This window comes from Chiloscyllium plagiosum, unplaced genomic scaffold (genome assembly GCF_037043375.1).
Source record: "Chiloscyllium plagiosum isolate Xiang-an unplaced genomic scaffold, Cpla_swu_hap1 HiC_scaffold_26, whole genome shotgun sequence".
NCBI classification, from domain to species: domain Eukaryota; kingdom Metazoa; phylum Chordata; class Chondrichthyes; order Orectolobiformes; family Hemiscylliidae; genus Chiloscyllium; species Chiloscyllium plagiosum.
The window spans coordinates 58,505,540-58,519,549 of NW_028270164.1; the positions used below are offsets into that span (position 1 = coordinate 58,505,540).

The 14,010-nt window shown below is 42.6% G+C and overlaps 1 protein-coding gene across 2 annotated transcripts in view; it reads left to right on the forward strand.

Annotated features, from left to right (window-relative positions):
- Nucleotides 1-457: 457 nt before the first annotated feature.
- The window catches only part of LOC122563341 (lysine-specific demethylase 5B-like), a 232,156-nt gene continuing 218,603 nt past the window's right edge, over nt 458-14,010 (forward strand). Inside the window, exons 1-4 of one of the 2 annotated variants that reach the window (XM_043717092.2) lie at nt 458-854; nt 1,468-1,545; nt 2,068-2,190; nt 3,480-3,650. In XM_043717092.2, coding sequence (XP_043573027.1) covers nt 708-854; nt 1,468-1,545; nt 2,068-2,190; nt 3,480-3,650 — 519 coding nt within the window. In that variant the 5' untranslated portion in view covers nt 458-707. The remainder of the gene's footprint in view (nt 855-1,467; nt 1,546-2,067; nt 2,191-3,479; nt 3,651-14,010) is intronic. The other variant, XM_043717091.2, reaches the window with a different exon arrangement.

A 14,010-nucleotide genomic window follows, 5' to 3' on the forward strand; every position in this document is an offset into this window, starting at 1 on the left:
AGGTGTGGGATGTCGAGAAGTATGGGGCAAGGAGAGAGGGGTTGGGGGTAGGGTGAGGGAGAACTGGGAGAGATCTAGGGGTGTGGAACCAGGTAGCCTGCGCCACAGAACCTCACACCCCAGGTTTAGAGCCTGTTTCTAGTTTCCTTTAGACTCCAGTTCAGGGCCCCTGGCCATCAGCAGCCAATCACCGCCGAGGAGAATGGCTTTTAAACAAAGAGTGCCGGAGCTAGCCTGAGCCTCACCTATTGAAGTGCTGTATCAATGCGCTTGATATAAACATACGGTCACCACGTTTCCTCGGTTCAATTTCAGACCTTAATTGTGTTGCGGCGTCGATGCCGGGCGGGCAGAGCTCGTTTCGGGGCGGTTATACGTTGTGCGTTGTGGCGCGCCGGCGGTGTATTCGCGCGGACTGGTTGCTACGCGGAGGGAGCTGGTGGAGTGGGAGGTGGTGCTGCGCCGTTTCAGAGCGAGAAGGAGCAACGGAAAAAAAAAAGAGGCTGGGGATCGGCTCGAGGCCGGAGCGCCGCGACACCACAGACCGCGTGAGGCCGGGGGGGTGCCGTGACACCGACATCCGTACGAGGCCGGGGCGCCGCCACTTTGCGGATCGCGCGCGGCCGGGGCGCCGCGACACGGAACCGCCAGTAACCGTCGATCGAGGCCGGGACGCCATCGCACTGAGTCCCCCGTTTGGCAGCGCCATGAACCCGGCGGTGGAGTTCATCCCCCCGCCCGAGTGCCCAGTCTTCGAACCCACTCCGGAGGAGTTCGCCGACCCCTTTAGATTTATCAGCAAGATCCGGCCCATCGCCGAGAAAACCGGTATCTGTAAAGTCCGTCCACCACAGGTGAGGCTCCTCTTGTGGTGGGGTGGGGGGGGGAACACGGCCTTTCTCGACGGGATGGGCGCCGGGAGGGAAGTTGGCGGAGACCTGGCCATCGGAGCCTGCACAAACTTCCGAGGTGGCAGCAAAGTTTTCAATATGGCGGATCCAGCCGGGACTTCCTTTGTGTGAGAGCAGGGAGGGGGAGGGAAGGTGGAAGATGGTGTAGGTAGGTGTTAGATGAGTAATGGAGAAAGAAAGGGGGGGGGGGGTGGCGGGCAGGGGATGATGGTACAGGGAAAGGAGGAGGGGTGGGGTGGCATGGCAGAACGTGTGGAGGAGGAGGGAGTGGTGTGTGAGGAAGAGTGGTGTTGGGGGTTGTGAAAGAGGCAGGGTTGGAATGGTAGGGGAGGGAATGAGAGGGGTGGGAGAACAGTGGGTTTGAAGGTGGGAGGGGGGAATTAGGGGTGTGTGGTGGGGTGAAAGAGGGAGGGAGGGTTGGTGAAAGGTGGGTGGGTTAAAGGGAGCGGTGGGTGAAAGGGTATGGGGAGGGGGTGCTGGCAAAGGTAAATAGGCAGAGGTGGGAGGGAGAGGGTGAAGTTGAGATCGAAGATCAGAACCTCCTCTTTTGTTGTAGAATTGGCAGCCGCCCTTTGCTTGTGATGTTGACAAACTGCACTTCACTCCACGAATTCAGAGACTGAACGAACTAGAGGTATGTTGTCATTTTGGTCTGTTTGTGAATTAGGGTTTTAGACCCATTAGTACTGATTGCCTTGTGTGATAGGTTCTTTGAAATATGGTTTTGTATTGAGGTTTTGCATACCGGTTTTCAAAGTTTCCTGGTCCCTGCCCCTCCCTTACTTGAGTCCTGGCCCCTAGCTCGATATTTCGGTTAACATATTTCCTAGTCACTGACACTCTTGCTGTAACTTTGATTGTCCTGTGTGTAAGTAATCTGTGTTCTACATTGCAATGGAATTGTTCAACTGGCTTTGAAGCATTTTATGCTATCCTGAAAATGGATGCTATGTAAAGTTTCATTTTCTATGTTTTCTCTTTGTTTCATGTATCTTGTATACAATATGACAGACATCTTTTTACATACATAACTAAGTGTATGTGAGTTTTTCATTTGAGATGTGTATTTTATAAGTGAAAGTTAGTGCATTGTCCAATAGGCACAAACTAAAGTGCAATCTGTATAGAATAGAATAATTGTCTGATCTGTTTGCAGGCTCAGACCAGAGTAAAGCTCAATTTTCTCGACCAGATAGCAAAATTCTGGGAGTTGCAGGGCTCAACGTTAAAAATTCCACATGTAGAAAGGAAGATCTTGGACTTGTTTTTACTCAATAAGGTAAGATTTATTATATCTCTGACATTGAGGTGAAGTACATGTCTTAAGAATGTGCACTTGTCTCCATCTCTATCATAATGATTTCACTTTGCTCAACAAACCCCATCAGGTCTGTCTTGCTCTAATCCACGTTATACTCTATCTGTCATGTTCTTACTTCCTCAGCCTGTCCAAATTCTCTTTGCACCATTGCATCAATCATACTTACAACGCACCTTTTTTTTATAATGAGTATTGTCATCTGCAAACTGGGAATAGTACATTTGGTGCACATATTCAAATCATTAATGTAGATTCTGAACAACTTGTTACAAATGTTGCTGCCTAAGTAGGATATTATGGTTACTATTTTCTCCAAAGGTTCTCTCTTTGCAAGATTATTAATTTTTCATTTTTATTGCATAATACTAGTTCCAAAATAGCTGGTTCTGTTGGTTCCTCAACATACTCCTCTCAGAAAACCATCTTATGCGCATTCTAGGAATTTGTCCTCCATGTTAGTTCTCATTAGATCTAAGCATGAATAAGTAGATTGAAGTAACATATGATTACTGCATTATTGTTGTTACTTTAATTTCTAACTTTCAGATTTATACAGTGCCATAGATTATAGCCCATCAGTCATCTGTGGTAAGCAACTCCTACCATTGTTTGTAGTTTTGTTGCTCCAACTACTATACGTTTAGACATTTGATTTCAGTAGATGTTTTGTACTTGAGCAAATGGAGTACAATTTCAAAATGTGTATTAACACAAAAGGAAAAGAGGTGTAACAAAATTGCTTAAAAACTGAGGATTGTGTTGCAGGATTAGGTAGACAATTTGTAAATAAAATCTAATGAGATGAATTTTAAGGAACAAGTACATTTGAGCGAGTACATTCAGCACAAAGTTGCTTACTCAAAGGTCTTAGACCAAAAACATGAATTTTTTTCCCCTCTGAGCTCTGGTATTTTCAGCTTTTATTTCTACTTAAGTGTTCTGGCTTTTCTTTCATCCCTTGCATCTAAAATATTAATAGAAAATGCATGGAAAGAGAAATTTGAAAGTTAAAAGAATGTAGAAACAAGACTTAAATGTATTGAATAAAAAAGTAAGTGATGCAGATACTATAGTGAGAGATGAGCAGGTGGAGATGGGGAGACAGAAAACTTCTGAATTTTGAGTGACCTATTTAAAAGTTTTTGTAGCTCTCATGTCCAGGTATACTTTGGTCATTATAACATTAATTGGTGCAGTGATTTTTATTTTGGCTGTTTATGCTTTGTGGACCTCTGGTTTCTTTTCAGCTTGTTGCAGAAGAAGGTGGATTTGAAATCGTTTGTAAGGAACGGCGATGGTCTAAGATAGCGCACAAGATGGCATATCCACCTGGAAAAGCATTGGGCTCACTTCTTCGATCTCACTATGAGCGTATCCTGTATCCATATAATCTTTTTCAGTCTGGAGCCAGTCTTTTGGTGAGTGTCAGACATCACACTGGTCATCAGTTCTGATGAAGAGTTACCGGACTCAATGTTAACTCTCCTTTCTCCCCACAGACACTGCCAGACCTGCTGAGTTTCTCCAGCAATTTCTGTTTCTATTTCAGATCTTCAGCATCTGGAATTCTTTGTTTTACTTTTGGTGAGTGTGGTGTATTTAAGAGGTTCAAGCTGTCTAACGTATATTCTGTTTCAGGGACTGCTGCCCTTTTGTATTTCGAGGTGAAGAAATACTACAGTTTTACTGAACCTTGTTCATTTCTCATGATGGTGTACTGTGTTCAGTTATAAGCACTGTGCCTTGGTGACTAGTCTCTTGCATAGAAGAGACACAGTGCAGAATCATCAGGTAAAAACTGGGATTCATGAGGCTTAAGATGTAAGGATAGACTGTAAAATGTTTTGTATTTCCTATCTAGGCCTTAAAAAGAGATTATCTGGAATGATTACAAACAATTCAGGGCAAAACGATAAAGCAGAACCATATAGGTAGTGTACCCCTAGATTCCTCCCTGAGCCATGTGCTTAAGGTAAATAACATTAGAGAGTGAAAGTATGGCTCCGAGATTCTGCTGGGAGAAATGGGTTTATAACTCAGGAGGCACAGGTATTAGTACAGTGAAAAGAGGTGGTCATTCACTTTAGCCAGACTTCATTTGAACCAGTTGGGACCAATGTCCTGGTGAATCACGGACCTAGTGTTGTAGATGGGGCTGTATGCTGATTTAGTCATAGGGCGGTGTGGGGTGTACAGGTGAAGGTCAATTTATAGAATCAAAAATAAATATTAGTTCAAGGCAGCAGGATTGTGAAGAGTGAATGATGATCAGGGTGACAGGAAGGGATATAAAGTATATGCAGAAGAGTTCAACTCGAGCTAAAACCAGAGTAAGTGGTAATGGTAAAAAGGTTTTTTAAAAAAACCCATAAGAACAGAAGCGTGGGTCGGAGTGGGCCTGTTGCAGGGACCACTTGCTGTCCTCTAATACTCAGTTTATACTCCAAGTTTATTTTCTTTGATCTTTGAAAAAACAAAGTTTACCAGGTCTCTAGCTTACTACTAATCATTGCCACATTGCTTTTTTTTCAATTTGCTACTGTCCTTGATTGCCCAGGTTAACCTTGGTTGACTCTTCCCAATGAGGAAGAAGAATTCTGCAAAGGGGAGCTATCTTGAACATATGGCTCTTTTATCGGAACGTATGCAGCATTTCTAACAAGATAGTGGAGTTGAAGGCACACGTAGAATAAATGAGCATGACTTGGTACGTGTTACAGATACGTAGCTCCAGTGTGACTAGGAGTGTGAACTTGATAAATGATACTTGACTTTTCAGAAGAGCAGTCAAAACGTACAAGGTGGGGTATGCTTGCATATTGAGTTGACAAACAGGCAAAGGTAATGTGAAGGATGAATTTCTGGAGTGCATCAGGGATTGTTTCATAGAACTGTATTGGAAAGCCTACCTGGAACACCTATGTAGATCTGTTAATATGTAACAATGAAAAATCTATTAAATCTTTGGAGGGTAGTGATCACAAAATGATAGAATTTAAAATGCAGCTTGTGTGAAAGTAACTGTCAAAGCAGTATCCTCCCTTAAGGGCATCTGTGTGGGAGGAAAGGTGTCTAAAGCAGGCTGAAAATATAGATTAAAGGGCAAGTAGCTGAGCAATGGCAGAAATTTATGCAGATATTTCATAACGCTTAGCAAAACATTATTCTGGTCAAAAAGAAGGATTTGATGATAAGGATGAAACCACCTGTAGCTAACAAAGACAGTCAAGGACATTCCAATCAAGGTCTATGGCATTACAAAATGGCAAAACAAAGTAGTTGTAGACCAGATGACTGGGAACATTTTTTAAGGAGCCAGAAAGTGAATAACTAAAAAAAAGATGGAGAAAGTTGATTACAAAAGCAAGTTAGCAAGAAATATAAAAAGACAAACAAAAAGTTCTCCAGTATATAAGAAAAAATTTAGCTAAAGTAAATGTGGGACGCTTGGACAAGGCAGCTGAGGCATTAATAATGGGAAGCAGTGTAATGGGGGATGATTTAAAGCAATATTTTTGTGTTGATCTTCATGATGGAGGACACTATATAAACATCCCAAAGATGATAACAGATAAACAAGGTGTTGATGGAAGGAATAATCCTGCAGCAGTGTCTATCACTTCCTATCGGAAGGATGTTGTGAAACTTGAAAGGGTTCACAAAGGATTTACAAGAATGTTGCAGGGGTTGGAGGATTTGAGCTGTAGGGAGAGGTTGAATAGGCGAGGGCTGTTTTCCGTGGAGCGTCGTAGGCTGAGGGGTGACCTTGTAGAGGTTTATAAAATCATGAGGGGCATGGATATGATAAACAGACAAAGTCTTTTCCCTGGGGTCGGGAAGTCCAGAATTAGAGGGCATAGGTTTAAGGTGAGAGGGGAAAGATATAAAAGAGACCTAAGGGGCAACTTTTTCACGCAGAAGGTGGTACGTGTATGGAATGAGCTGCCAGAGGAAGTGATGGAGGTGACTATAATTGCAACATTTAAAAGGCATCTGGATGGGAATATTAATAAGAAGGGTTTGGAGGGGTATGGGCCAGATGTTGGCAGGTGGAAGTAAATTGGATTGGGATACCTGGTCAGTGGACGAGTTGGACCGAAGGGTCTGTTTCCGTGCTGTACATCTCTATGACTAGGAACAAAGTATTGAACAAAATAATAGGACTGAAGGGTAGGCATGTTACCAAGACCTGATGACCAGGAAGTGGCTGCAGAGGTATTGGAGATGTTGATTAACATATTCTGGAACTTGCTGTTTCCGTGGGGCAGGTTCCAGCAGGTGAAAATAGCTACTGGCACCCTTGTTCAGGAAGGGAGAGAGTCAGAAAGCAGGAAACTAGGCCAATTAATCTAATATCTATCATTGGGAAAAATGCTTGTGATCTTTAATAAGGAAGAAAAAATGCATTTGGAATTGCCACTTTTCTAAGTCTTACACTGAATGACCAGCATTTAGGTGACCTGTTTGAATTAGGCTGCTTCTACCTCTGTGAAATGTCCCAGTGCTTCTGTTTGGGGAGAAGGTGGTGATATCACTGGCCTATTAATCCAGATTATACTCTGAGCATGGGTTTGCATCTCATCACAGCAGCTTGTAGAGTTGCTTGGTTAGCAGAGAGAGCTGAACCTGTGGGTGGCATGTGCAGGCTGTGTTTGAAAAGCAATCCAAATTGACAGTGCAAGCTCGCTATTTGAGGTGCAGAAGACCAACGTACGATGAGGTTTCTATTATACAGTCTTCAAAGTGAAACCTGGTCTTCAGATCAAGTAGTGTTTAAGGTTTAAAACATATATTAAGATTCCTAGTATATATTCGGTAGTTTTCAGGCAAAAGGAGGTAAACATAAACAAGTAATTGAGTCGGTCATGGCATGGCAGTTTAGCTAGTTAGAATGCACCTTTTGTGTTACTTGGTGTCCAGAGTGACTGCAGGAAGTGTCTGTAGCTGAAGCTACTCCATCCATGTTTTGGATCTGGAAAAGTGCTCACTGAGGTGCATGTGCAAAGCTAAGATCAACCGTGAAGATAAACTGAACATGCAGAAAGGTGACTACCACACAATGTTCTTTTTTTAAAAAAAAAATAGCATCAGCTAATGTTGTATTGCGTCTGTTTCCTTCTCTAATGGAGCTTCCATTTTTTGGATATTGCTGCGGCCGATGGTACTTGATGCATTTCCCTGAGAAACCAAGTCTGCAGTGAACCTGCACAGGATTTGGATGGAAGTGGAAGGGTGATAGTAATAAAAAAAAAAGTATTGTAACCAGACGGGACTAATGTGCAGTGAGTCAGTCTCCCATTGAAGTATTGGGAGGAGCTAGTACAAAGCAACGTATGAGTAAAGTGGTGAATCTAGTATAAAGCAGTGTGGGTGGCGTGTGTTGAATTTAGTGAAATATTGCTGAGAGGGTGCACCTTTGAATAGAGTATTTATAGTCATTTTTTTTTCACAAATTAAAAGTGTTTTAAGTCACCATACCATAGTGCCTATATTAATAACTAGGCATAGATTTTTAAAAGAAACGACAAAGTACATCTTAGTTCAATTTATGGCTCCTGGGCTCAGAAAGAGTCCACTATGCTGGGCTGCTGGAATACTGGACCAAAAGCTGCCACTGAAACAGGTCATCCATGCCAGTTGGAATCCCAAGCCACAAGATTCTCCAGAATCTGCCCCAAGGATCAATCTTGTCGCCAGTCCTGGGAAGGAAAACATTGCACAAGTCGCCCAAAGGAAACCCAGGCCACTCGATGCTGGGCTGAAACCCCCTGAATGCCAATGGCCTCTGCAAGTGTAACAACTGATTATCGGGTTCCTTTGCTCACCCCTCCACCAGCCATCTCACCTGTGTTGCTTCCAGAGTCCCACTTGAGGCTCTCCAGGCACCTCGCCACCATCTGTCAGGTCATGGACCTGAGCCATCACTAAACTTCACTATAACACACAAGCCTTCATACCGCATTCCAACAAAAAAGCAGTAAAAGAAGAGAAGGGGTAAGGTCACTACCAAGAGGATAGATGAGGGTAGGGCAGTGGATGTTGTCTATATGCACTTGGGTAAGGCCTTTGATAAGGTCTGGCAATGTAGGCTAGTCACGAAGATTAGGTTGCATGCAATCCAGGGAGAGCTAGCTGATTGGTAGGAAGCAGAAGGTGATGGTTGAAGATGGTTTCTCGGACTGGAGGCCTATCTGGAGACTAGTGGTGTGCCACAGGAGTCGATGCTGGAACTGTTTTGTTATTTAAATAAATTATCTGGATGTGAATATACAAGGAATGATTAAATTTGCGAATGATACAAAATTAGGAGGTATCGTTGATGGCGAGGAAGGCTATCAAAAATTAGAGGGAATTTGATGAGATGGGGAAGCAGGCGGAGGATTGGCAAATGCAATTCAGTACAGATAATTGGGAGGTGTTGCATTTTGGAAAGTCAAGCCAAGGTAGGACTCATACCGTAAATGGTAAGGTCCTGAGAAATGTGGAACAGAGGGAACTAGGAGTACAAGTACATAGTTTATTGAAAGCAGCGTCACAGGTAGACAGGGTGGTGAGGAAGGCATTTAACATGCTGGTCTTCATCATCGAGGCATTAAGTGTAGGAATTGGGACGTTGTGTTACAGTTGTACAAGCCATTGGTGGGGCCACACTTGGAGTATTATGTGCAGTTTTGGTCACCCTGTTATAAGAAAGACCTAGCTAAACTGGAAATAGTGCAAAGAGCACTTACAAAAGATGTTGCCAGGACGAGTAGGCCTGAATTATAAGGAGAGGTTCACCAGTATAGGATTTTCCTCCTTGGAATGGAGGAGAATGAAGGGTGACCTTATTACGGTCTATAAAATTGAGGAGCATAGATGGGACAATTACATATAGCCATTTTTCCCCAGGGATGAGGAATTGGAAACTAGAGGACATAGATTTAAGGTGAGGGGAAAGATTTTAGAAGGACATGATGGGCAACTTCTTCAGAGTGGTATGAGTGTGAAATGGGCTGCCAGAGAAAGTGGTTGAGGTAGGTACAGTAGCAATATTTAAAAAACATATAGATAGGTACTTGGATGGGAAGGGTTTGGAAGGATGTGGACCAAATGCAGGCAGTTGAAACTAGCTGAACGGGCATCATGGTCAGCATTGACCAGTTTAATTCTCTGCTTGAGTTCTTGCCTACTTTCTTTATATTCCTCATGGGCCATGTCCGATTTTAGCTTTCTATAGCTTACATAAGCTGCTTTTTTCCTTTTTGACTAAGTTCACAATCAATCTCATTATCCAAGGGTCCCTTACCTTGCCATCCTTCTCCTTCCTCCTCACTGGAACATGCAGGTTTTGAACTCTGATAAGCAGGTCTTTAAACAAATGAAGACTTGTCTGACACAATAACTCCTCTTAATTAACACTCCTTAGCCCCTGACAGTTTACCCTCCCCTAATTTAGTACCATGCCATAAGGTTCTGATGCATCTTTGTTCATACCAATCTTTACACTCAAGATGTTTGGATCTCTGTTTCCAAGATGTTCTCCCACTGGAAAGTCAGTCACCTGACCAGGTTCATTAGCCAATCCAAAGTCCAGTATGGCCCCTCCTCTGGTTGGCCGATCCACATACTGTTTCAAGAAACTCTCTTGGAATGCACTTAACAAATATGCTTTCGGAAACATACAACTGTCGTCCTCAACTATTAACCACTCAACCAATCTTCGTGTCATCTGCAAATCTGATGAGTGTTTTCCTCACATTTTCATCCATGTAATTTATGAATATAACAACCCATAAGGTTCCCAATACTGATCCTTGTGGTACACCGCTGAACACCGGCCTCCAGTCGTTCGAACAGCTTTCTATCATTACCCTTTGTGGTCCAATTGCTAAGTCAGTTTCTGATCCATCTTGCCAAGTTTCCCTTAATTCCATGTTCTTGAACCTTTTCAAAAGTCTCCCATGTGAAACCTTATCAAAATCCTTGCCAAAATCCATATAAATGACTTCATCTGGACTATCCCTCATACAAACACGTGATCACACTTCCAACAAATTCTAAAAAATTTGTTGGGCGTAACATTCCTCTGACAAAACCAGTTTGACTATCCCTAATTAACCTCTACCCTTCCAAGTCTGTATTAATTTGGTCCTTCAGAATTTTTTCCAATAGTTTCCTTGCCACTGATATGAAACCCGCTGTTCTGTAATTTCCCGGTTCATCTCCTATCGACCTTTTAAAAAAAAAAAGGAACCATACTAGCCGTCCTCCAGTCCTCTGGCACTTCTCCAGAGAGAAACTTTAAAAATTTGTCAAAACTTTACTATCTTGCTTCCTACATCAGCCTGGGGTGCATTTCATCCGAGCCAGGGATTTGCCAGTTTTCAAATCCAATACCTCTTCATATCCTACGTCAAACTGTGCAAGTTCCTCGTACTTCCTTTTCTTCAATTCCACCTTCTCTTCGGTCTTCACTTTGGAAAAGAAGTAGTATTCATCTAACACTCTTTCCAATGTCCTGAAGCTTCTCACGCAGGTTGCCCCCTTGGTCCCTAATTGGCGCTACTCTGACCCTAGTTAAACTCTTTTGTTTAATGTATTTATAAAATATCTTGGGATTCTTTCAAATCCTGCTCGACGTCCTTCTGCCCCCTTTTTGCTCTTCTAATTTCTTTCTAAGTTCAGTCCTGCACTTCAAATATCTAAAATATCAAATATAAAATACATCAGGTTTCCTTGCCAGTGTTTGACCTGGTGCCATGAGATTTCTTGAGTGATGAGGACTCCCAGGGTAACCTGCAGGACAGGACGTATCCAAGGTTGGTGGTGGTGTCTGAAACATTGTAAAATATGGTTTCTGTGTATGTCTGTTAGGCTGTAACTTGACTGTGAGACAGATCTCTCAATTTTGGCACTATCCCCAGATGTTAGTAAGGAGGATTGCAGGGTTGACAGGGCTTTTTCACCTCTTATTGTTTCTGGTGCTTTGGTTGATGCTAGGAGGTCTGACTAGCTTTTTTTAAACTTACCAATGATTTCTTTATAATAGAGAAGCTTGATAGCCATTTTAGAGGGCATTTGTGATCACCAACTGACCAGGTGAGAATGTCACTCTCCATTTTCTAAAGGACATTACGAAAGCTGGTGTTTTTTTTTAATCAGTAGTTTCAAGGTTATTAGACTTTTGAATTCAGTTTAAAAAAAAAAATCTGGAATACAAATTACACTATCTGACAGGGTGAGGTATGAGACTGATCTTCAGAAATTGCTAAAATAGATGGAAAGGCAAGTTGAGGAAAGGATACAAATACTTTACGCAAATGGGTAAAAGTTGGCAAATGGAATGTAGTGTGGGAAAGTGTGAAAGTTGTTCATTGATAGTAGAGGAAAAGAGGAGGTATTATTTACATGGAGGAAAACTGCAGAAAGCTGCAACACAAAGGGACTTTGGGGAACTTGTGTACAAAACACAGCTAGCACACGGGTGCAGAGATAATCGGGAAGTCTAGTGGAATGTTGGCCTTTATTTCAATGGGGTTGGCGTATGAAAGAAGTGGAAATCTTGCTGCAACTGTACAAGGTGTTGGTGCGACTACATCTGGAGTACTACAAAGAGTTTTGGTCTCCTTATTCAAGGAAAGATATCACTTCATAGGATGCAGTTCAGAGAGGGTTCATGAGGATAATCCCTGGTATTGGGGATTGTCATTTGAGCAAAAGCTAAATAGGTTGGGACTCTGGAATTTAGAGAGATGAGAGGTGATCCTATTGAAATGTGCAGGATTATTAAGGACCTTGTCAGGATAGATATTGAGAGGATGATTTCCTTCTTCGGAGAATCCAAGATCAGAGGGCACAGTCCAAATTAAGGGGCACCAATTTAAGATGAGGATGATAGGAATTTCTCCTGAGGGTTGTGGCTCTTTGAAAATCCTTGCTGCAAAGATCTGTGGGGTTAGGATTTTTGTGTCTATTTAAGGCTGAAATAGGTAAGTGGGTTCTTGATCAGTAGGGGAGTCAAGGGTGATGATAAATGCAGGAAGGTAAATCAGCCATAATCCTGTTGAATGGTGGAGCTCACTCGAGGGACTGAAAGGCCTATTCCAGTTTCTATTTCTCATAATCTTAAGGAAATATGAAAGGCCTTCAGAATGTTACTTGGGGTTTTTCCCATATTTGCTCATGGGCTGGCTACTGTTCATTGTCTTTCCCTTGAATCTTTTGATTAAAAGTCTTGCAATAATGTCACTAGGCCATTGTAGAAAGCATTACCAGAATTAGTGGACATGTGTGTTTGAAGGGAATCGTATTTGACTAATCTACTAGATTATTTTGAGGATGGTAGCTGGTAGAATAAGATGAGCAAAAAGCAGTAGATGTGTTGTATTTGAACTTCACCTTTTTTGTAAAGGTATCCTGAGCCTAGAGGGCAAAGATGAAGCACACTGCTGTGGCTTGAATTGGTTGACAGAATTGAATCTACGGGAATAAATAGCTTTTTTTCTGGATGGTAACCTGTGACTTGTGATGTACTGCATGGATCAGTGTTTTGGTCACAGCTATATGTAATGTATATAAATTACTTGGATGAAGGAAACAAATACAACATTTCTAAATTTACTGAATGCAAAGCTGAGATTGTGAATTATGAGGATTGTAGGAGTCTTCAGGGTAATCGAAACAACTGTGGACAAGCATGTGGCAGATACAGTATAAATATGGCTAAATGTGAAATTACAAACTTTGTGGAAAACCCATCAGGTTTCCTTGTCCATGTTTGTCCTGGGGTGACATGATGGCTCAGTGGTTAGTACTGCTGCCTCATAGCACCAGGGACCCGGGTTTGATTCCCATTTTGGGCCACTGTCTGTGGAGTTTGCACATTCTCCCAGTGTCTGTGTGGGTTTGCTGTAGTTTCCTCTCTCAATCCAAAGATATGCAGATCAGGTGAATTGGCCATGTTAAATTGCCCATATGTTAGGTGCAATAGTCAGGGGTAAATGTAAAGGTTGGGATACAGAGGTTCGGTGTGGAATTGTGGACTTCTGGTTCCATTGGTTAGAACTAGAAAGAGACTGTGTACGTAATGAGTGAGCAGCGAAGTGTGATGTTTCAAAAGTTGGAATATTAAGTTATTAACTGTGACTTATAATCTTATTAGATTAGATTAGATTACATTACAGTGTGGAAACAGGCCCTTCGGCCCAACAAGTCCACACCGACCCGCCGAAGCGAAACCCACCCATACCCCTACATTCACCCCTTACCTAACACTACGGGCAATTTAGCATGGCCAATTCACCTGACCCTGCACATCTTTTGGACTGTGGGAGGAAACCGGAGCACCCGGAGGAAACCCACGCAGACACGGGGAGAACGTGCAAACTCCACACAGTCAGTCGCCTGAGGCGGGAATTGAACCCGGGTCTCAGGCGCTGTGAGGCAGCAGTGCTAACCACTGTGTGCTAATCTGAGCCACATATAAATTTGTGTAGGATGTGTCAAGTCAGAGATGAATATGTAGTCAAAGACTGTGTGGGAGAAGTAAGATGCAGTTTGTGGGCGCCCGTACTGGGGAAAGTGGGACTACGTTGCTGGGACAAGCTGGAGTTGGTTCAGTGTTTTTGTGAACTGTGTACTTGTGGAAATGTGGAAAAATGTGGTATGTTAAAAATGGAAACAAGATGAGGAAAATAATAATATGCCAAATTGATGGTCACAGAAAGGCAGGAAGGGATCAGTAGAAATAACCTAAAATGCACTGATAATGACAAAACAAGAGGCTCTGTATCTGAA